At 47.2% G+C, this 24,768-nt stretch overlaps 1 protein-coding gene across 8 annotated transcripts in view; it reads left to right on the top strand.

Moving 5' to 3' along the window:
• Positions 1-23,756, top strand: part of sox5 (SRY-box transcription factor 5) — an 84,047-nt gene extending 60,291 nt beyond the window's left edge. For 4 of the 8 annotated variants that reach the window (XM_047574790.1, XM_047574789.1, XM_047574788.1 and 1 more), the window contains 7 exons: positions 5,956-6,120; positions 10,428-10,623; positions 15,090-15,265; positions 18,115-18,217; positions 18,706-18,879; positions 19,637-19,853; positions 20,205-23,756. In XM_047574790.1, the coding sequence (XP_047430746.1) occupies positions 5,956-6,120; positions 10,428-10,623; positions 15,090-15,265; positions 18,115-18,217; positions 18,706-18,879; positions 19,637-19,853; positions 20,205-20,502 (1,329 nt within the window). In that variant the 3' untranslated portion in view covers positions 20,503-23,756. The remainder of the gene's footprint in view (positions 1-5,955; positions 6,121-10,427; positions 10,624-15,089; positions 15,266-18,114; positions 18,218-18,705; positions 18,880-19,636; positions 19,854-20,204) is intronic. The other 4 variants (XM_047574793.1, XM_047574787.1, XM_047574791.1 and 1 more) reach the window with 3 other exon arrangements.
• The last annotated feature ends 1,012 nt before the right edge of the window (positions 23,757-24,768 follow it).

Below are 24,768 nucleotides of genomic sequence, written 5' to 3'. Positions count from 1 at the left end.
CCCCCCCCTCGCGGGCATCCTCCTCTCGGTTGCGCCACCTCTGCCTCCTTCACATACATTATCATAAAACACAACGCACTCACACACAGACGCGTGCATCTGGGAGAAACAGCTGCATTGACACAAATATTTCCATGTGTATAAAGACATTTTCACACTAGGAGAATGATGGGAAAATACGGGTTAAAGGTTAGGCCGAGTGCGTGTAATACATTTGCACCTGTCAGCCAAACGTGCCCCCCTCCCCCATATACTACGGGCCGTGTAGCCCCGCTGCCGTCACTGCTTTCATTATTACTCACTAACTCTACATCTAACTGTCCATATGTTCCACTGTGTTCGGGCTCAAAATCTCCAGTTGAACAGCTTTGTCCACCTTGCAACTGGATTTGTTTTAGCAGCGGGGAGGGGGTAGCAAGTGCAAAAATCCTCCCAGAAAAACACACACTCGCGCGCTGGCACAAACACACACACGCACAGTTGCGCGTCGAGATTAAGGCTTTGTCGGAAAGGAGCGGATTTGCCCCGGCTAACACGGGTACAGATGTCTCAATGTGGAGATGGATTTCCTTTGGGATCCGTCTCCGCGGCGCCCTCATTTGATAAGGAGGTGTTTCTGTCGCCGAGACGAGACGTGACAGTTAGCCCGGGCACCGGGTCGCCACGGCAACGCAGAGGTTCGGCGGAGAGGACGCGAGTGAACCTGCTCGGCTGAGACAGACATGCATGTGGATAGAGGCAGAAAATGCAACATTTTCAGATGCAAAAAGCGACGCACACAGCTGCATTTAAGAGAACGACGGAACATATTTCAATATGGAGACACACACCTAGTGTAATCATTTGAGAACGCACAAGGTTTGGCTTAAATGTTTCCTTGTTGCTCTTATGTCCCACACACCGAGGACTATCAGGTTGAAAGGTTCAAAAAGCGTAAGATGCTGTAAGTCCAGAGTTCAAGACTCACACTCATGTCGCACTCTCAGTACTTCAGACAAGCTTCAATAGACTCGTTTGGGAAACTGGTACAAAGGCACTAACGTCCAGACACATCGTCATTCACACCCCTTGGACACCTTTGCATGTCTATAATGGTCCTTTAATCTGCACGATTAAAGGACCCTCTACACTGATTTACATACGCGTTGAAGATGTTTAGGAGAATTGTCAAACTGAAGCTGACTTTCTGTCTCTGCTGAGAAGCTCCAAAAAAATTAATATAAAATCCCAGTTTGTGTCTCTAAACCACCGTACCCCCACTAGCTGAGATAGACTACCGGATAAAAAATTTCATTGTCGAAAGCATGAGGCAGAATAACTCATAAACTACAAAATGCCACAATTGTATTTTAAGGCAGAGTTAAACTGGACTTGATGTGTCAAACTAGTGAACTAGAATAAAACAGATACAGATTCACAAACCATGATATGAGCTAATAAGACAAGTTCTGATGAAGTGCATTTATCCACCGGATTTGGAACTTATTAGAGGATCTTGGTTTTACACCATAATGCGCATCACAGTCCTTTTTTTTCAGTCTCTTCGTTTGACTTCTATGTGCTCCACTATGTGCTCTGTAGACATTAAGCAAGTTTGGAATAATGCATTTTGCCCCGGTTGCGCCGCGTAAAAACCGTACACATGGAAAGGAAGGAGACTACGAAAAAGCTCTCAAAAGCACAGCTTTGACTTGAGTGCTGTTCTTAGGAAAGGAAATGTATTAATCTCAATGATTTAAAGCTTTTTCTATGTCTGAAACGTCCTCCATAGAAATAAATCAACAGAGTAGCTCTTCTAGTCAATGGGAGCTTAACACAGAATCCTCTGCAGAAGGTTTTTAAGGCAATGGAGGCTTTGGAGTGTACAAGGTTGGCATTTAGCATCTTAATCTGTGGGATGAGTGTGACATTGTGCATTAGAGCATTTTAATCTGGCTCCCCATTGACCCTTGATATCATTGATACCATCCGCATCACACAAATGGACCGAGAAGGACAGACAGAGAGCTGAAAAATGAAAAGAAAAATCCACTTATCCAGGCAAGAGAGAGAGGGAGAGATTGGCGATAACGATGAAAAGGCAGAAGTACCAGAGGATGATCAGTTAAAAGGATAAACAGGGAGAAAAAGAGAGCTGGGGGGGGGGAGGGGGAGGAGGAGGGCGGTGGAGGTAAGTAGAGGAGAAAAAGTGTGGATGTGTGACAGAGAATAAAAAAAAAGCTCGTGTGCGGCGCGGTATAAAGAGGGTCAATGGCGTGGGTCAGGCATCATATGGAGAGGCAGATGTTGGAACATATTGTCCTGGATTACCGCACTGTACACCGGAGACATAGATGGACGAACAACGGACGCGCAAGCGGAGGAGAGGAGGGGGGGAGACAGATGAGAGGGGGTAAACGAGAAATCAATTGAGAAACTCGTTTCTCCAGAAAAACCTTATCTGGAAGGGGGGAAGATAGCGAGACGTTTTCTCAGACTCGGGAATTGGCTCAGCGTCGGTATCGCCTCCTCGTCCTTATAGGGAAATATTTGCGACGGCGACACAAGATCAGTGAGAGATCAATGGGCAGCACAGATGGGACCAAACCACTTCTGGACACAATGAATGGAAGTCCATATAGTCATTGGAGAAAAATGTACTTCAAATTAACTTAATTTTATTTCTAAATTCTTATGAAATTCCAGAATAAAGTGCTTTTTGGTGCTTTTATTCTCTTCTTTTCAAGACTTTAAAAGAAAAGACAAAATAACCCAAATACGTTGAGATATGTTTGCAGTCAAAAATCTATTGTACTCACACAACTAAGGTTCAAAAACCACGTCTCAGTCTCGCAATCAGTCTGTTTTAGAGGGTTTTTTTGTCTTTAAGGACCCAAACTCCCCACCAGTGAAAAAAAAACAAAAAAAAAAACACACGGTCAGACAGACAGATAGAGAAGAATCCATTAAAATCCATACAATGCTCCCTGTGTCCGCGAAGACAATAGAGCTCAGGCGGCTCTGAGGCGCCGCTAACTCCGGCAACAAAGCTCGGGCGAGCTCATAATCTGACTAAAGCTGCAGATTATTGACCAGGATCCGCACACAAACACGCTCAGATCCCCGCTGACTAAGATGACAGGAAAAACCAGCACAACAAGAGAATGGACGCAGCTCATTGTGTGTCGGTCAACACGCGCACACACACACACACACACACACGTAGGCGAGCAATGTCAATAGTACTAATACCAAACAATCAGCCCACGTCTTGAGCCGGAGAACACCGATAGATAGTGTCACCTTTTCACCCCGTCAATAGAGATCAGGCTGCTTACGCACAAACATCCATGATGGCGGGCGGGGAGGAGGAGGGGTCACGTGACTCGCGCTGACCGCTAGACGCAAACATATGTAGATATTGCCGGTCTCAGGTTATAGGGGATTAGGAACAGAAGGAGCGAAGAGCAGGTCTTAGCGGATGCACACACACACACACACACACACACACACACACAAATCAACCGTATCCCGAGCTAGTGAGTGACATTTCAAATTCCTTCGTCTCAGCCTGCGACTACAATTGTAGTTCACTGTATGTGTATGTGTGTATGTGTGTGAGTGAGTGTGTGTGGCCACGGCTGTGTGTGCGTTCGCTCCTCCAGTCACCCCAGGGGGCTCCGCGCTGTCACTTCCTGTTTGTTGACATCCATGTCGTTGTGGCGACGCTCTGGGCGCGCTCCACAGCGCCTCTGCCCTCTGCGCCGCGTATGTATGTGTGTGTGTGTTTGTTTGTGTGTGTGTGCGTGTGTGCGTGGCGGTGCTCGTCGGCCTATTGAGCCGGCTTTGAGTGACGGGAGCTGGCCTTGTAATGGAACTCAATTCACTCCGCAAATAAAGAGGCCTTTGAACCACTGGTCCGAATATGGCAGGGAGGACACACACACACACACACACACACACACCGCCTGTGGTCCACTCGCCGCGGGGGGGTTTGGCTAGTGGAAAAGGGGAGGTGGATGGATGTGGTGGAGTGGGGGGCGTTCATGCTCGGCTGCACCCCCTCCTCCTCCCCCTCCACCCGTTCCTTTCCAGGAGCCACAGTGCAGCTAATTGAAGAGAAATAAGCGAGCGGCGGCCGATCTGATCTCAGCGAGGCCGGCCCCTCGATGCCGCGTCCTCGTAACTCATGGCTGATCACCTGCTGACATCCTGCAGCAGCAGCAGCAGCACACGGCGCGCACCTCAATCATCAGCCCTCCCCTTGGCGTTTACTCCGCAACAGATGCTGGCACTCTGGGTTTAAACAAATGAAACGGCACCGAGAGATGGGACGAATCTGTACTTAGTTATTACAGGACAAATGTTCAGTTTAGTATTTTTGAAACTTCGGAGCGGATTATTATAGTTGGTAATGAAACAATAAGGCGGAAGACACCTGTAAGGCGTCGACCGTAGAAAAATCACAGTTTTACTTGATTTGCTAATTCGTTAAAAGCAAAAGAACTAGATCAGAAACTGCAGTTGCACTGTTGGACAGTGAATATTGTCGCAGCCACATGTGAGTGACAGTCAGAGACGTTTTTGCCGACAGTTTAACGTCTCATTTTGTGCAACAAATAAAAAAAAAAAAAAGAGATAAATGTCTTTATTTAAGATAGCGGAGGAGGAGGAGGAGCTAACGTGGCTGTGGAGGGAGATAGAGAGGGAGATGGAGAGAGAAATAGCAGTGACAGCATCTCTTCCTTGTCCATTTGCATAAACCAGCCTTTGTTTGACGCCGGTGGCCGGCAGCCAAGCCCCGACAGAAGGACGGAAGTTAAACTCAAAAAAGAAAAAAGAAGAAAAAAGAAAAGAGAAAAAAAAAAAGGATGGTCCGCTTCCAGAAAAATATTCCACCAGAAATAAATAATAACAATTATAACTATTCAGAAAACAACACATCAGTTACTTCTCGCGAAAAAACAACCGCCCGGTTCCTCATCAGAGGACGGGATGACAATTCGAGGGACGCACAAGACAGGCGTCTTCTCGGAGATTTGTATTAGCCGACATGAAAGTAAGGGAGCTGTGCAGGATGATTTTGAGGAGGATGATAGAGAGGCAGAAAGAGGCGTTTATGAATATTGAAGCTGCGTCCAAGTTGTGAATATTACGCTGTGTCTGTTGCTGTGGAAATACCAGCCAGAGACTGTTTTGTGTGATACAATGGTATTGCATAAATATCCCAGAGTATGTTCACACCATAGCAGCTCACACCATAATGCTTTTATTTAATTGGAAATTAATTAAATACATAAATAAGAATAGGGAAAACAGTTTTTTTTTTTTTTTTTGGTTCGCACCGCAGTTATTGAATCGATTTATCTTTATTTCGGGACGGTTTTTACAGCGTACGCTTTTGCGTCTTATCGACGATGCGCCGAACAGCATCACAGGGCCACAAGACACTTCTGGCATGTCCCATCTGGCTTCACAAATTTCTCTCCGCTTCCTCCTCCTCCGTCGTCACTTTTTTTTTTTTTTTTTCACCTTGAGCAAGAGCCGGGCTCTCCGGCGTGACCTCGATAGCCGGAATGTTTGCCTTTTTCTCCCACGATGCACCTGGAGGGGACATGGCCATCTCTGGGCCTGTCAGAGAGGCTGTTAGCGCTTCTCCCAAGGGGTGAGGGAGGGAGGGAGGGAGGGAGGGTGACAGTGGAGATGTCCCTCTCTATCTCTCTCTGTCACACAAACAGAGGCCGGGCCACTAATGGCCTCTTCTTCCAGAGCTTTTTAGCCGGCTCCTTTTTTTTTTTCTTTTTTGTTCGCTCTCAAGTATTCATTTATTCATGTCAACCCTTTCTTCTCCTTTCTCCTCCCCTCTCTTTCACCCTCTCTCCCGTCCCTTTCTCGCTGTCCCCACCTACCCCCATCCCCAACTCTCGTCCCTCCGTCCCTCCGTCTTCTGTCCACCTGTCCGTCCTGACTGTGCAGCAGTTGTACGCCGCTCAGCTGGCGGCCATGCAGGTCTCACCCGGGGCCAAGCAGCACGGAGGCAGCCTCCCACCCCAGGCCAACCTGGGCACACACTCCCCACCCACCAACACACACTCGCAGAGTGACAAGGGCCGCAGCTCCCCTCAGACGAACAAGTCCAAGGTAAGGAGGACGTGTCCTGCGTGTGTGCATGTTTTTTTTTGTGTTTCCAACTGTTTGGGTGTGAGAGCCTGCTCACAAAGCTGCTTGATTAATATTACCAATTTATTTACCAAGAAATCTGTCTTTCCATAAAATAAAAAAAATTGGACTCATATATATATATTAGTTTGGCAGCTTAATTGTTTGTGAAACTGTACACCTTCTAGTGCCGCCACACAGACAGAGGTGGCGAAGTGTTTCCTGCACGAGTCTGTGTTCCCCTGCGTTGCATGGTTGGAAAATGTGACTCCCAGTTCGAAAACGTGTCCCGGGCGGCGATCGGCTCCTCCGTGCTCGCACCTCGGCGCAACTTCGGGGGGGGGGGGGGGGGGGGCCGACGAAGCCCCGCGAGGCGCCTCAGATCAAACAGGCCGACTTTATCGCCAAACTCCAGCTGGTGTCGGGGATGCATCGGCGTTTCTGTCGTTTTCTCGGCTGGCTGCCCAATAGGGGTGAAGGGAGGCCTTGTGTCCATCCAAGTGGAACTCTATGAATAACTGGTCGGCCGTTTGGGGCCCACCCACGTACACAGACACACACACACACCTCCGTCCACCCTGTGACCCCCCACAAGTGCAGTGGTCAATAACAAATAAAAACACGGGATCAGATTCGTCCAACAATAGGAGTCTATCAAAAACCTATAGAGTTCGTATAAAGTTTCCCAAATCTCCTTCCTTTTCTTTGCTTCCATCTTCGCTTCTTGTTCACCCCCCTTCGTCAAAGCTCGATGTTGACCCCAGAGCTTGCCCCCCTGCTTCTTGTCCATCAGGCCCTCCCCATATGTCCATCTTCCCCAAACACACACACACACACACACTACTGACACATGTCACACTCATCGTATTACCATATATATGGAGTTGGGCCGACGGGCAAGTGCTGTGGCCTGTGGTGGGAGGAAAGTGGTGAGTCTTAATGGGCCTCCCCAGTTCAGCGGGAGCGGCCGGGTGGGGAGTGGGCCGACGCGGGACCCCGACCGTCCCCGTGGAGATAAAGTTTCTTTCTTTCCTCCCGTTTTGATTTCTTTCCGTCGAGCCCGGCCGCTGAAATGCCCCCGCTCGCTCCGCCCGCCGCTGTTTCCCGTCCCTGGCTCCCTCTCCGGTCTGGTGGCATGTATATTTCAGAGGCGTTCTCCACCCCACCTCCCCCTCCGTGGGCTCCGTCTGAGGTCTCTAGTCGTTTAGAGGCCCACGGCCCGCCTCTGCTCACAGCTGTTTGGACTCAGGCGCACACCGCTTAAGTGCTTTACCCTCAGGTGAGACACGGGCGCGCGCGTTCACAAATGCACACACACACAGTCGGGTGTAGAACAAGGCAGCGACTAGAAGTCATCCAGGCCTCCTCACACACGCACAAATCACTGCAGCTTTCTCATGCATACGGACTCACACAACAGTGCAAATGATGCGCCATATGCAGCCCGTCCGCTCACATGCGTAATATACACGCAGTGGTCAAAAGTATCATAAAGTGTTGTATTTAATGAGACATAACATTAGTCTACCTCAGCTGATCTGCTTTTCTGATCACACGTCAATCGCACATTAATTGATAAGAGTAATCTAAAGTATTTAATCAGAATGTGTTCTAATCATTTAGAAGGAGACATCTAGACTTGACTTGAGCTCCACCGCAGTGAATCTCCTCTCAGCGCCGAGACGTCAGGCCTGTTCCCATTAAAGCAAACAATGGTGGCTGTTCCCTCCGAACGCAGACGATTTGAAAGTGTGAAGTGCGCTTCCGCGTTCGAGGAGTTAGCTTGAGTCCTTGCCACGCGAGAGACGAGTGTCACGTCCGCCCGCTCCGCGTCGGCTGCCGTCTAATAGAATTCGATATGACAATATAATTACGTACCGAGCGGCCGCCGGCGGCTGCGAGGGAAAATGAGGGGACGGATGAGAGGGAGGCGCGTTTAAAAGGTCTCGACATGGCCACAGTAACACACACACACGCACGTGCACCTACACACACGGGAGCCCCGACTGCGATGGACGGCAGCGGCGCGAACGCTAGTCCTGTTAATTGAACCGTCAGCTTTCGTCGTGATAAGATGCAGAACCCTGATGTTGCTTTCGCGTGTCGGCGTCCGCAGGAGAGGAGCGCAGCCCACACACACACACACACACACACACACACACGAGCTTTATCTCTCCCCTTCTGCTTCCTCTCCATCTCTCTGTGTCCCTCTGGCTCTCGCTGTCACTCTGCATGTTTTCTGTCTCAAAGCTGGAGACTGTTTCATCAGCCAAGAGAGACACAAAAGCAATTGTATTAATTCAAGATTCCAAGCCTTTGAGAGGCTTTAGAGGCCTCACGCACATACGCGCGCGCGCGCACACACGAACGCGCTGTCATGAGATTTAGAGCTTGTTGAACAATGTCTCGCAATGACACACACACACACACACACACACACACACATAAACAAGTCGGTCCAAGCCTCTCAGCTCCACTGTCTAAACTAATTCCTCCACACTGGCATAATGCAGGTTGGCCACCTTCCCACCGCAGGATTTGGCTTGGCGCGGAGAGGAAACTCCCCCATCCACTGTACAAGAGGCGGAGGCATTATCTATTTGTAATAAATATTCAAACGCGTTCGCAGCCAAAGCCCACCATAATATGGGTCAGGATTGAGAAGATCCCGCTCAGTTTCCTCCTTTCTCTTCTCTTCTTCTCCGGCCCATTGTCTCACTGAAGGCATCTTTGGGGGTCCTCCGTCTATTTAGAAAGACCCCCCTAATGAAGGACAATCCGGTTAGGCCTCATCACGCACGCAAACTGGTGATCGCACACACACACACACACACACACACACACACACACACACACACATGCGTGCATCGGGCGCGTACGCATGCAGGGGCTTAATTGGAAGGGCTTAATTGAGTTGTGAGGGGCTCATAAGGCTTAGCGCGACTCAAGGAGTGGGAATCAGGGAAAGTCGGCCTTAATGAGTGAATGCGCCACACACACGTACACACGGCACTTTCTCTCCTTTTTGGATCCCACTGTATAACCGACGCCGCCGAAGCAGCAATTAGACTAATGACCAGAAAATAAAGGCGAATAATGTCTCTTTTCTGTTGTGAGGTCTGTAACGGATCCCTACCTGGAAAGCTGTGAAAGTTCGCTTCTGTTCTGCTTTAGAATTTTTTTTGTTTTTTAAAAACGTAAACAAACACATTGTGTGTCTTTAACTGGCCCGGCCCATTAAGCTGTCCCTCGCCCCACGTCGCGTCTGGCTTTTAATTGCGCCGTTTTAATTACGCGGAGTGGCGCGCGTGCATCTGGCCCCTCCGCGATCTAATTCCTCCCTTCCTGTCATGTGACCCTCCGAGGTTCCCCTTGATTGGATTAGGCCGTCGGCGGGGGTGTTGTCGCCGTGACGGTTAACGTGATAACGTTGCCACATGCCGGTTTACTCGACGGCCGGGGTTACGGCTGCGTGCGGGCCGGTGAGGCGCCGCGGACGAACGAGATAGCACCTACGCGGATCAACAATGTGTCCCTCAAAAGAAAAAAAAAGAAAAAATGCTTCGAAGCTGTATCGATTGTCTGCGGGGTCTGTGAGCGTGTGCAGTGCTGCCGTTCCCTGCGCATATTCGCAACCATGAAGGCCCCCCCGCCCCCCCCCGTTTCTAATGGACCAAATACACATCGAAGTGACAGACAGCCCTCTGTTCCGTTCGCCGCTTGATACGCTGAGGCGCCGTCTCCAGACCCTCACACGCTCTGAGGACCGTCTGAAGGAGGTGTCGTCCTCCGCGAGAGGCGGAGGGAGGCGTCTGCCGTAGCTTTCGAGAAACGGTTTCAAGGTGTCTGTCCCCCTCGTGCGCCGTCGGCCTCGTCGCTGGCCTCGCTCGGAGCGTGTCGAGGAAGCGGCATCACAGTGCATGTTTACAGGAGCCTGCATGCGGCCGTGTGCACGAGCATGTGCCCCGTCTGAAAGGGCTGTCTCTGGAAGTCCGTGATTTTGCATGTGAATGTCAGTGGTTTGAGCCCCAAAGACGTCAATATATATAAATATATATATGCATATATTCTCTGTACGTGCTGTTGGTTTGTTTGCTTATCACGAGCCGTTTGACGACGGGCAGTGGCATGCACCTTGTCGTCCGTCCCGCCAGGCTTGCCTCAGATTGCTGTGCATGGTCTCCCCGTTTGGTCGAAAGCCTCCGTTTGCGAGTGGTCTCGTTGAGGGAGTCAACCAAATTGCTACGGTGGTCACAGCAGGCGAAACTGTGCTGTTTTGGTTTTTGCAGGACAGTGAGGGTGCACAGCCACTGAACCTGTCGGCCAAGCCTAAGGCATCCGAGAGCAAGTCACCCAACTCCCCCCCAACTTCCCCACAGGTTCCCGCTGCTGCTGCTGCGACCAAGCTGGGTCCCGCCGGCTCCATGAAGCACAGCATTGCCCCCTCCAGCATTGGAGGACCACCGACCAGAGTCAGCTCAATAGGTAAGTGGATTTAAGCGCACATCACACACTCGCATATACATAAAAATATATATAATAAAAGTCTAATCAACCAAAGATTTTACAACCTTCCCTTTAAAGACCTGTGACTTATGCTCTTGCCTCTGCAGTCCTAGCTGGCCTCTTAGGTTGTTGCACAGTGACGTATCCCTCCAACAGTCTCTTATTTGGGAGCGGAGCCAAAAGTGTGCACGCTTGTTACTCAAAATAACTGTGAAGAGCAAATTAGATCAGCAAAGTCAGTTTTGGTGAATGTTTCTTTAACCCAGAGGTTTGTTTTAAAGCTGATGGGTAATTAATTCGGTCATATAAACAATGGCTAACACTGCGGGAACAAGAGCGAAGTTGACCGTAATACAAACCACAGCGTTTCACATACACACGCCTACGACAATAACACGCGGAACGGGGAGGGGAAAAAAAAAAAAAAAAAACATGTAAGTGCGTGCTTATTAAATAGCAGACGCACACTCATATGAAAAGCCTTCGCAAATTGTTCCCTAATGACAATGAACATCTCTAAAGAAAGCAGTAATAACTCTGTTAGCAGTGGCGACGGAGACAGAAATAGTGCTTTTCCTCGCAGTGGTGCCATTGTTTCCAGTGCCAGTGCCATAATCATGCCCGGCCATATGCACACGTACATGAAATATGACATAAATGAATCACTATTTTGTACTCTTAATCCATTTTTCACGCAACACTGATAGTTCAAATATTACACATATGTAACAGGCTATAATTAGTGTGTTTGTGTTTTTCCTGCGTGACGCTATTTGCCCACGGGCTGCTTTATTGTTATGTGTTTATTAGTGACTGAAAGAGACAGAGAGAGGGTGAAGGAGGGAAGGAGAGAGGGAGAGAGAGGGGGAGAGATGGGGATTAGCACTTTTTTTTTTTTTTTTTTTTTTTTTTCTCCCGTGCACTGAAGCGGGGGAATAATAAAGAGAGGAGTGCATGACAGACAGGAGGTATCACCAATGAGATTAGACAAGCCTCTTACATGAGCCAGGACAGCGCAAACACCCAGCATTAATGACACAATGACAGCACACTCTCAAGCGCTCGCTCAGACGCACACAAAGACTCCGCACACGCACGCAAACACAATCCCCACCTCCTCCTCCTCTTCCCAAGCAAAAGGCAGTTAGTCATTTTTTTTTTTTTTTTTTTTTTCCCCGACTTCCTGGCTAATCTCACTGTTTTTCAACAAATCGGCGGATTTAATATCAGATTAGTGGATTTTCAGTCCCAGATGTTTTTGTTGGGAAAAATGGATTACAGTGTTTAAAGTTTGTGTGTGATCCCCCCGCTGAATTATTTGCGCGTGGAGTTTTGTTGCAGCTCGCGGCCCCATCTGTTGCCGCTGCGTTCAGCCGATCACCGGCGCGTTTGTTATTCCGGTCCGTAGTCCTGTTAGGGCTCCTGCTGGAAGTTCATACGGGGTGGAAAGTACTCGAAAGTAAAAAAAAATAAATAAATAAAAGTTGCGTCCGTCAGTGTACACAGAATTATATTCTACATACACACTTTCTTTTACACCTTAAATAAAATGAAATGGACCTTGTCACCTTGGACCTTGTTTTTCTGCTTCACATATTATAAAATAAGCTGCAATACTTTGCTAGTTTTACCTTTAACCCTTAAACTGGCATCGTAACCACACAGTTCATCTTTTTTGTAGTAGTAGTAGACAATAAAATGCGTAATTTCTCATTTTGAAGCTGTTTTCTAACCATTTAATTTGTGAGATACACAAATTTGCCCATGTGTGAACACATTATAAATATACAAATCTGTGGCTTTTATACTTTTTGATCTATAGTGCTTTTGAACAAGGTCCATAGCTCGACAACATACATCATACAGCTTCAGTATTTATAATGTATCAATCTTTACAATCGTGTGAACATTTTAATAATGATATGCCAAAACACTCAGTTTGCAGATATAGATTAAAAATAAATGATATTTAATCGTGATTAATCGCATTTCATAGTGTGGGAAGTCAAAGAGTTAAGGTGATTGATAGATTTATTTAAAAAAAATATATATATGATGCTTTTCCAAAAACAGTTAATGAGATGTATCACAAATTATAACATTGCATGTAGACTGATGGAGATTTCAGAGTCAGTTTCATATTATATTCTGTGACTCCTAGAGGTGCATCAAAAAGGTCTAAGTCAGTGGGTCTGTGCAAAATAATCTAATATCCTCTCACAGCTAGAGAACATGAGATCTAATGGTTTAGTTGTGGAAATATTTTGCTGAGACTGAAAAGCTTCGGATCTGTTTGCTCCTATTCTCTTATAACCTTCAGCCCATAGGTCTTCAACAGGGGGTCTGCGACCCCTAGGGGGTCCACAACGGCACTGCAGGGGGGTCTCAAAATCTTTGGTTGATTAGACATTTTTATATATTTTTAAATTTCCCCCCACACATTAAAATTTCTTTAAATACACATTAACATGAATCCAACATATTGTAGTAACGGGATAAGGGATAGATTAATATTGAATACAAAATGATTAATAATGTGTTTTTATGAGTAGCAGTAGTCTGAGTTTAATACAGAACACATATAGTAGGTACGGGGTCCCTACTTAATCTCTCCATCAGTTTGGGGTCATTGACCTGAAGTATCCCAGACCTCAAATATCATACACTGCCCTCAAAAACCCATCCAACTTCTTAAAAGTTGTCCAACTCAACCTTGCGTAGCACTTACCCCGTACTGTGTCGTATATAAATATGAAGCATTTTACCCAAAAAAAAAAAGCCTCAGTATTGAGAACATGATCACTTGGATTCACCGTGAGTGAATACGCATCCAAGTGAAAGCTGTTTGTCTCTGCTAACTTTTCCACATCGCACCTTCCCTTTCCTTTTTGACACCCACCGACCTTAAAGGCATGTTTCTCCCACTCCATCTGCCCATCCATCTACTCATCCCGAACCAAAGTGATGGGCTGTCAACGTCTGTAACTTCCACCACCATCACACATTTGCGTGTGTGTGTGTGTGTGTGTCCCTGTCATAAACTACTGCAGTTCCCCCTGACCTCTCCGTGTTTTTTTTTTTTTGTGTGCGTGTGTGTGGTCACAAATGCATTTGCGCCTGTCAGAAAAAACTTGTGTGATTAGAGGGAGAGAGAGAGGAAGAGGGAGAGAAAGAGATACCCCCACCACACACACACAAACGCACATCCCTTCTATCTGGGTCACATTCACTTCTGTCTGGATGGTTGGCATTGCTGTCAGTTTAAGCGACACACACAATCATGTGTGCAAGAATATCTATCTGTCCCCTCCCTCGCTTTTGACTCCAGATTAAAATTGACTGCCATCCGATTCCATCGCCCTCTCCCTCCCTCTCTCTTTTCTCGCTCTTCTCTCCCCCCCCCACACACACACCGCCCACAACCACACCACCCTTTTTTTTTTTTTTTTTTTTTTGGCCCCGCTCGCATCCAGATTTTCCGGTTATGACTTCTGAAAGAGTTCACGGCTCTGTCATTACCAATCTGAAGCTGGTAATCTGGCCTGAGATGGCATTAGCGGCGCGGATTAGCGCAGATAAAGGCCTCATAAGCCAGCCGCCGCTCTTTGTTAAGAACTAACCCGGCTGATAGAGAGGGGCGATAGCGCTGCGCACACCCTCGCTCGCGCTCACACACAAAACGCAGGCAGAGCCAGATGCCTCATCGGCGACTAAGCCGCAGAAATAATACAAATAATAGGCGGCGAGGAGGAGGAGGGAGGGAGGAGATCTGATCTTTGGTTGTCAGCAGAGCAGATGTTCTCAACTGGGGGAAATTAGCAAGACTTTTTTATCCGTAATAAGAGTCATCTGGTCACCTCTCTTCAAAGTGGAGCTGTAAGAGCCGGGGCGGGCCGTCAGATGTGCGCGCGGTAATGTGACTTAAGGAAGATGTTGTGAGCGGTGGCGTGACTGCGGCTGTGGTGTTTGTGCGCGTTTAAAGGCTGATGGCAGGTGGGGAGGCGGTGGGCAGCTTGTAGCGAGGCTGGCCAGCGGCACGCTCTGACTCACATTTCCCGGCTCAACAGTCAAGTGGTCAGTGTGTGTGTGTGTGTGTGTGTCTCAGAGAGAGTGACACACACCCGTGCACATGGCAGACTCCCTTTAACAAGTGTATGTTAATGTCTTTACCTCATGGTTCAGGAGAAGATTTATTCCGCATGGAAGCCTCCTGCCAACATCCCAAAAATAAACACACACACTCGTATTAATGCTCATCCAAGCTCTGCTGAAAAGGCAAATTGATATATTAAATTCCCCTTTAATATTATTTCATTTTTCTCTATTTGTGTTCGACACAGACACGCGACGTGACGTTTTTTTCCACCCTCTGCCACCCAAATTAACTCTGTCCGGGTCTTTTTTTTTTTGTGTTTGTTTGTTTTTTTTTGGTGCGTGCGCCTCAGCAGACTTGCTGTCATCGCTGTCCTCGACAGCCTACCTGAACGACCACGAGGCCGTGACCAAGGCCTTCGCCGAGGCCCGGCAGATGAAGGAGCAGCTGAAGAGGGAGCAGCAGGTCCTGGACGCGAAGGTGGCGGCCGTCAGCAACCTCAGCCTCAACAACGGCCGCTCGGACAAGGTAAAACAGCCTCACGTGTCCTGCTCCCATTTACGACAGATGAATTTTCCTTCAAATAAATATTACTGTCATAATGACACAAGTTTGCACTTTGACCAAAATTTATTAAAGAACGCTTCCCAGAAAAAACAGGGTTTCAAAAAACATCTGCTAAACTATTAATTGTGTGTATTTTTACGACAAAGGATTCCCACTCACAGGTCTAAACATACGCAGCCTCTTATAAATAAATACAAATTAGTGCATTTGATCTCAGAAGAGAAAAAAAAAAGAAAAAAAAAAGAAATAATGATTCTAAATTCTTGGGACCAAATGCACAAATCCTCCCAAAGTCATCACAGGCTGTACCGTCTCATTGTCGGCGTGTAATAATTTGTCTTGCCATATGCCATCCCTGCCGCACCATGTAGGAGGTAAATCGGCGCACAATGCGCTCGCTGAAATGTGCTGAAGCTAAACAGGGCCAGATAAGGTAAAACCAGAGGCATCTCGGAGGTAATGAGTGTGTCTGCGAGGCGCACTGCGGGGCTGTGTGTGTGTGTGTGTGTGTGTGTGTGTGTGTGTGTGTGTGTGTGTGTGTTTTTGCGGCAGAGCCGAGTGTCAAGGAGACGGTAATGTGAAATGACGGCGCCGGCTCCTCGGCAGCGTGGCTAAATTGTGGTTATTTGTTAAACACACTGGGAGTCAGCTGGTGCACACACACACACAAACACACACACGTAAACACACGCTTACATGCAGGGGAACGGTTCTTGGAGCATCTGCACCGCTGACATTCAACAGCTCTATCTGTCTCTTCAGTCAAACCCACACTGATCTCTGTATTCAGCCAGGTTTACAAACACACTGAGACAAAGTACTGACACTGCTACTGTATTATACAAATATATATGAAATAGCCAGTGAATCGTGGAAATGTAATTTTATTTATTTTATAATTTTAGCAGAAGCGTTCAAATTCTTTACCGGCCCAACAGATGATACTAAAATACTAGATGGATGTAATTTTATTTGTTAATTTTGAACATTTCTTGTTAAATCAGTGGCCGTAATGCAAAAATAATTCTGTTAAATGAGGTGAAAATTTTTATTGTGATTTTTATTTTCACCACCAATTATGACGATGGAAATAAGGAGTTATTCACGTTATTTTTCTTTTATTAAAAGATTTCACATTTTTCCAGGTAAAACCAACCGTATGAATAGATGTTTTCTGATTTGGGTGTGCAGCGTCCGTACGATAATCTTTTTTTTTTTTTTTCAATAATATGTCTAAAAATATTCGTTTATTTAAAAAGAACCGTCCTCCTCCTCCTCCTACTCCCTCGCGCTGACTCGCGCTCCCTTGGCCCTTTGGCTTTGTGCTGCGCGAGTGTGAAGCCGGCGAGCTCTTTACAACGGTGTCATCCCTGACACACTCGGAGGATTAGTTTTGTCGCTACTTTGTGTCTTGGCTCCAGTGTCAGCCATTCAATCCACTTTTCTCATGTACCGCACCGGGGCTTAATGTCAGACTAGGCTGTCATTCTGTTCATCTCTGCCTCGAACACACACACACTCGCGCTGTACGGCAGCTCATTTAATCTAAAAATCTGATCGTTTTTATCTGTGCTCTTTCACTTCATCCGTGGAGGTCTCAATGAAGCATTCATGTCTCTAAATTGAGGAAAATTCCTGAAATATTTTTAATTTATTAAAAAAAAAAAAAAACGACTAAATAATTCTAATTATTTGGTGAATCTTTATAAACAGACAAAAAATTAATTTTTTTTCAATGGTTTGCAAAACAAAGAAAAGAAAACTTTTTTTTTTTTTACTGCGTGTCTGCGGCTTTTATTCCCTCGCTGTCTATTTATTCCAATCTGGGGGGGAAATTATCTCTAACAATTAAACTCTATTGGTCTAAAAACAGAGAAAATGCATTTCATTATCGCTCTGCCCTCCCCCCATCCAGACAGCCAGCGCGCCGGGGTCACGTGTAAATGGAGAGGGACACTTTTTGGAAGGTTGTTTGAGAAGACGGCGGTGTTTTGGGTAGCTAATCGTATAATTAAACTGTAAAACGTTGGCGCTGGAGCCCTGCGCCGCGGCGCGTGTGTGCGCGCGAGCGTTCGTCCGCAGTCAAGTTCCAGTGCCGAGTGCGCCGGCTGCTTGCATTAAGCATGTAAATGCTCAGTAAATCAGCCTTTTATTGGTTGTAATAAATACCCAGGGGGCCGCGCGGCGTGGCCTCGCTCTCGTCCGCGCCGCACTCTCTCGTTCTCTCTCTCTCTAATGCGTCGACCCTCGGGGGCCTCTGCAAGAGAGAGGCAAGCCGCGGCACTCCACTCTCGCAGGTGGCTGCCAGGAGTCGCTACACACACACACACACACACACACACACACACACACACAGAATACGCAGCGTGCACACAAAGCGGTAAACATCCAAATATGACTAAATGTAATCCTCGCGCATCCAAACGTACACACAGATGTGTTTTCAAGCATGCACTCAAACAATTTGACGCCGACATTAACATTTCCACGAACCGACACTGAAGTGATGCAAAGCACAAACTGTCTGTCCGCTCAAATCACCGCCGCTGTTTGTCTCTGCGCGGCTCTTTCGCCGAGAGACTGATTCAGTTCAATTGTTACAATTTGTCGCCGTTTCACGTCTCGGGGTCGAGAGAGTCGATCATCTGAAATTAACAATGAACGCGGGCGGAACAGGACCCGGCCGGGCATCGCTACGGGCTCCATTCAGTCGACCGCTCGCTCCTTCATTCAGTCATTCATTGGTGTTTCTCACGGCCGCTGACTCAGCCACTGACCGACTGCAACTGTGAACTGTTTGTGTTGTTTAGGACAAGGCCGCCTTGGAGAGTCTGAGTCAACAGCTGAAGCAGCAGGCGGAGGACAAGTTCAGCCACGCCATGCTGGACTTCACCATGAGCGGAGACTCTGACGGTAGGGAAACACACGCTGACACACACACACACACACACTGTGCACGGAGGCATCAAGGAGACAGAAAGTGTGTGTTTTTTTTGAATGGAAGATGACTAAATATCATATTTTAGGAGCTGATTTTTAATACGTCTCAATCTGTTAATGTTCCCATTAGGGTTTGAGGACTTGACGATACGATACGTATCACGATACTTTAGTCGCGATACGATACTTTATCGCGATATATTTCGATATTCTACATAGTTCACTGAGAAATTTTAAATGCAGCTTAAAATACCCGTCATATACATATAGGTGACAGTGATGATTCATTGGACAAAAAAAACAATATTAATCAAAATGATCCATTTCCAATTTAATGCACTTGTACAGAAAAAGTGGTGGTGGAGGAGCGGAAGTCGTTCAAGATCAGTATTTTTCCCCACCCCTGTTTTCCATGTATGCGGCCTCTCCTAACTCTCTCAACCCTGCGTCTACCTCCCCAGGTTCCCCCAGCGTGTCAGACTCCAGGATATTCCGAGAGGCCCGGGGCCGGACCACCACCGAGCCGCACATCAAGCGGCCGATGAACGCCTTCATGGTCTGGGCCAAGGACGAGAGGCGAAAGATCCTCCAGGCCTTCCCCGACATGCACAACTCCAACATCAGCAAGATCCTCGGTAAAATACCCCTCAGCGAGCGGAAGACTTTTTCTCGAACGCGCACCGCACCGGCGGTGGTTTCCTTTTCCGAGCGGTGGTATTGTGCAAGCGGCTGTTAATGAACGGCTGGGGAGAGCACGGCTCCGACAAATGATGATATAATTCATTATGCATTAAACAAGCAGCGCGAGGCCGCCTGACATTTCCCCCAGACCGCCGGGATCGGCCCTGACATTTTAAAGAGCTCCTAAGCGTTTTATAACACAGGGAAATCTGGTTTTAATAAGCTCTCCTCTCTCTCTCTCTGTTTCTCTCTCGATTGCTAACAGATCGCAGAACACAGAGAGAGAGGGAGAGGGGGAGAGGGAGAGAACGGCCGAGTGCTGACAGCTTTTACCCATTAAACATACAGTAGTCAAGTGCAAATTCAGACCAGATATGAAACACACAGGGGAAGACGCGCGCTCAAGATTACACCCACACTCACACATGCTGGGGCCCGACATAGAGCCCAAAGATGACAGCAGGTTATGTGGAGTCCTCATTAGTCCAGATGAGGACCTGTCGTCCCCGCTGCGCTCCTCATTAACCCCCTTTTCTCTTTCCGGGTGCAGCGCGCAGCATTACCTCCGTGTCTTTAGCGGATGTGGAAGTCAGCATACGTGCCCTGTTCTTATAGAATCAGAAGCCGTTCTAACAGTCTATCTTTTTTGTTTCCGCTCATTGAATCTTTGTTACCGTTAGTAGTGATTAACCTTCCTCCTCCTCTCTCCAGGCTCGCGCTGGAAAGCCATGACCAACCTGGAGAAGCAGCCGTACTACGAGGAGCAGGCTCGCCTCAGCAAGCAGCACCTGGAGAAGTACCCGGACTACAAGTACAAGCCGCGGCCCAAACGCACCTGCCTGGTGGACGGCAAGAAGCTGCGCATCGGCGAGTACAAGGCCATCATGAGGTCCCGCAGGCAGGAGATGAGACAATACTTCAGCGTGGGGTGAGTGGTGACGCTGCAGTCAGAGACGTGACGCTCGCAAGACACCGATGTACATCTTTTCAACGTTATTTGTCCTTCAACACATTTTTTTCATTATTTCCCTTTTCACTTTGTGTCTATTTAGTAGACGGGTGTCAGGAACTTTCTTTTTACGGTATTTTAATAAAAGAATAGTTCACCATATTTGGATATTTCTTGGATACTTCCTGTTCCCAGTCTTTATGCTAAGCTAAGCTAAGCTAAACATATTTCCCAGCATGTGGAGTCGTTCCCTTCAGGGTTTGAAGTGTCATGTGAACGTGTCTCCGGATTTCCCGTGTCCTCAAACGCGTCTCCCCCTGTGCTCCGCAGGCAGCAGGGCCAGATGCCCCTGTCCTCCGCGGGCGTCGTCTACCCCGGAGCCCTGTCCATGGCGGGGATGCCGTCGCCCCAGATGCCCTCGGAGCACTCCAGCATGTCCAGCAGCCCCGAGCCCAACGCCAACCACCACCCGAACCCCCACATGCCCGGCCTGAAGGGCGACGAGCCGCGGATCAAGGAGGAGGAGCTGCGGTTAGACGACAGCAACGGCGACGTGTACGACGACTTCGACTACGAGGACGAGGAGGCGGACTACGCCAGCGACAACGACAACCACATCACCCAATAGGACGGCGCCCGCCGCTGCCGCTGCCGCTGCCGCCGCCGCCGCCGCCGCCTGCTTTGAAGCCAATCACCGCTGGTAAATCTCACCAAACCCCCCGAACCCACCAATCAGGAAGAAAACTCTCTCTTTTGCCAATCACCTGAAGAACCAGTCTCACAAAAAAACTGCCACCCGTCCTCGTCCCCTCCTCCCGACTAACCCGGACTCTTCTAACAGAGCCACCCCCCCCCCCCCCCCTCCCCCTCCGCCCCCCCCTCCTCCCACTGGAGTCCTGATACCAGCATCTGATCAATCAACTGAAGCACAGGACCTGTCACTCACACTGACTGTTACACAAACTGGAGTCTGGGAGGAAGAGACGACCGAGCCGGTTCTGAAGCTTGCTGAGGAATATTCGAGTACTACTGCAAGAGTCTTGAGTGAAACGCCACGACTGAGGAGAACTGAAAAAAAAAAGAAACACACAAAAAAAAAAAAAAAAAAAAAAGTCCCCCCTCAGAGCGCAAACCTTTTAGTCCTGTTTGTAGGAGCGGAGACGTTTTAAAAAAATGAACCCTGAAACAGTGGACCTGTCAAAGGCCAACACAAAGACGACACTTTAAGACGGCGGACCTGTTTATTATCAAGAGACACTTTTAAACAAACAGCTTTTTTTGTTCTTTGGTTCTATAATATTCTCACTCAGGTACACGGTGCCAATAAGTGGCTTGTGAATGTGATTTGTTGTTTTTTGTGCTACAAGTTTGAATAATAATAGAAAAAAGAGACATTTCTTTTTTCCCCTTTTGTTGTAAAGCACCTGAAGGACATCAGACGTTTATTTTTAACTGAAAGATATCTTTTCTTCAACCTCGCAGCGTGCTGTCAGTGGTCCCCCCCCCCACACCCGACCCCCTTCCCTCTCCTTTTTTTTCTGTGTTTTTGTGCTGCCCCCCTACCCCCTAGACAGAATCCCAACGGGACGGTCCAGCCGGGACGGACCAGCGCGGCAGCGTCCCACTTCGAGTTGGTTTTCCGGGGGGTGTAGGGGGGCAAAGGGGGGTCATCAGCGGAGTCTCAGAAGTGAAAGCACTGTGTCACGAGACAATCCAGCAGTTTTCTTCTCGCTCCGCCCCCCTGCCCCCACCTCCCGTCCACCTCGATCTCATCCAGGGCGAAACATCCCGTCAGCTCGAAACACCCGGCGGTGTGAGCGTGTGCGTGTCTGCAGCGTGTGCGCTCGTGTATTTTCTTTCTTTTTAAGTACAAGCTAAAAAAAAAACAATTCTCAAAAACACACAAAAAGAAAAAAAAAAGTCTTGCATACAGAAAGACAGGCAACTGATGCTGCTGCTGTTATTCACCGCGTAACGCGCGCACGCACACTCGCAGCCGCCGTCCCGTCCTTCGGTGCCCCCCCCCCCCCCCCCCCCATCCATCCCTCTCCCCCCGCTCCCTCCAATCAACGTCGTCCTGCTGTACGCCAGTGGGCGGAGCCGAGGTGAAGTCAGCCAGTCAGTGTTTCTGTTTGTATTTGAATACTGTATTTTATTATTTCTCTTCAAACTGCCTCTAGTCTAATAATATTATTAACAATAATTATAAGGATGGTCAGCATTTCCTAAGTTTTAGTAAGTTATGTACAGTATAATTTATTTTTCTCCTCTTTATTGGGTTTTTATGACCATATGAAACTATGACAGTCAATGAAGCATTATTCTATTTAGCTGGTAGGTATTTAGATCTAAACAAAAGTTGTCATTTTACCTTGCTTTGCTTCTTCTTCTTTTTTTTTTTCTTTTTTGGTTCCCCCCCTTCCCCTTTCTCGTTTTGTATTAATCCGCGTGGGCGACAGTGAGCTGGACGGACAGACTCGACGCCAGGACCCTTCTTCTTCTTCTTCTTCTTCTTTTTTTACCCCCACGTCTAAACCCATTTCTAAGAAGCACTCAGACTCTGTGCAGTCAGAGAAGAAGAAGAACATGATTTTTTTTTTTTATTGTTATTATAATTTTATTTGTAATAATTATCATAAATGTATAATGTGAAGTTCCCTCTCTTTTATTATTTTTTATTTTTTTGGATATCAGTTTTTCTGTGAACAAAGAGACCCGTCCCCGTTTACTAGTTTGGCCGCCTCACCGAGACGCGGTGGAACATCTCTGGCGTGGATCCACACACACACACACACGCACGCACACACACACACACACACACGAAACACACGCATAAACACAATCACACATTTGAAACGAAGAGATTATCGTGACAACCAAACAAATCCTATGCTGTCCTTTTTTTTTTTTTCTGTTTTATGAAATCTAGGATTCTAGATTTAAAATCCTGTACATATGTTTTTGTGATAGCAGTGATTTTCTTAATTTTTCTTTTGAAATCATAGGAAAGCAGTGTTTACCGTGATCCGCCGAGAATGTTCCACTGTGCGCGTGCGTGCGTAGTGTGTGTGCGTGCGTGCGTGGGCGTGAGATGACCAGACGTATCTACAGTATCTTTAACATCAGGAGCCCTTTGCTTTGTTTGAGCTCCACGCGATGCAAACCGGAGCCATGACTACTCTTCAGGTGTCACATAGTGATCCCCCTACAATCATTCTCGCTATAGATGTTTGCCACATAATGAGCTTCTGGGTCTTAATTTTCTTGCTGTATAGTCACCCCTGTTATCACACAGTTGTTTAACCCGATGCTGGAGAGAGGGGACTAAGTGGATTGATCCATTTTTTTATTTTTTTTTTATCAGGGGAGGGGGTGGGTGGGGCATTAAGATATCAATCATCCCTGCTGGCAAGGTCTGTCCCCATATCAAGACAATGAAAATGATGATGATGATGATGATATTATTTAAGACAATCAAAAGTCACGAGTGGAGCTCAAAACAAAGTAAGAATTATTACAAGTTAACAAAAAAAAAATATCTTACCATCTCAACTTGAAAAATCAAGAAAGATAATTATGTAAATATAACATAGAGTTATAGATTTATATTTTGTTCATAACACAGTGTAATATAAGTTGTATATTTCTTTTTTTTTTCCTCTCCCTACTGTCTCTTTTATTGATGTTATCCATGCCACAAGAAAAAGCAAGAGTCGCAGCGCTCTCACAAAAAAAATGAAGAAAAATATCAAAGAAATAAAAGAAAAACAGGAAAAAAAAAATAAGCCGTGGGCTGCCACCACCATCTGTTCTAAGTTCACTTTTTTTCAGTATTACTGCCAGACAAGGCTCTAATAAAGACAGCAATGTGTTCAGTAAAAACTTGTGCTGGTCCTGGTCACTTCTTTTTTTTTTTTCTTCTTCTTTCTTTCTTTCCTCTTCGCACACATTCACACACAAAAAAAAAAAATAAACACGCTAATATACGTCTTCATTTTCCGGACGACAACAAGGATGAATGAAGATGGGAACGCGCCCGTGTTTTCGTTTTTAGACCCTGACCTCTGCGACACCGTGGCGGCGGCGAACGCGCCACCTAAACGGTCCAATCATCTCCACGACGGCGCGTTAATTGCGCCGCGTCCACCTCCCTGCGCCCCCCAATCAGAGGGCCGGCTGGGAGGCGTGGACAAGAACCATGGCCCGTTAGCAACCTGATAACCTAATTAAGCACAACGAGAGAGGAGAAGAAGAGAAGGAGGAGGGTGGCGAGTGATGAAATGTGCACATGTGCAGTCTAAAAAAGAAAAGAAGAAGCTGTGTACTCTGTCTCCCTGTGTCCCCCCTCCCGTTCAAAGGGCTTGGATGCCAGCCGCTGTCGCCAGTTTAAAAGCAAATCTTTAATTGATGCAGGGCTTAAGGACGTCTAGGATGTTCATGCCTTCACTTTAAAGGGTTAAAAGAAAAAAAAACACAACAACACAAAACCCCACTCAGCGCCCCCATTAAAACGTTGTCCCCATCTGTGTCCATATGTTCCACAGTCAGCCCCCACCGCCCCGGTCCGACGCTCGGCGCATAAACACGGCTAAATGCACTCCGAGGAGATGGCTTTACGTGCTCCGCTAATTACCATAGCTTCACACCAAAAAAAAAAAAAAAAGCCTTTTGATGCAATAAAGAGGCAGGATGGGGGCAGAGTCGCAACTCCTACAGTAAGTGAAGGACTCGGTTGTTCTGGGGGCATTGTGAATTTTTCAGAAGCAGCCCGGAGGTAAAAAACCTGAGAAAAGGTTTATGTGTGAATAGTTGAGGAGCAGAAAGGGGATTCAGATCTTTCTTCTTCTTTTTTTCTCTATCTTTTTTTTTTTTTTTTTTTATTGTCAGCAGTTAC

This window comes from Mugil cephalus, chromosome 22, assembly GCF_022458985.1.
Source record: "Mugil cephalus isolate CIBA_MC_2020 chromosome 22, CIBA_Mcephalus_1.1, whole genome shotgun sequence".
NCBI lineage: Eukaryota > Metazoa > Chordata > Actinopteri > Mugiliformes > Mugilidae > Mugil > Mugil cephalus.
The sequence above is the reverse complement of the archived record's forward strand: the minus strand, read 5'-3'. Positions and strand labels throughout refer to the sequence as shown.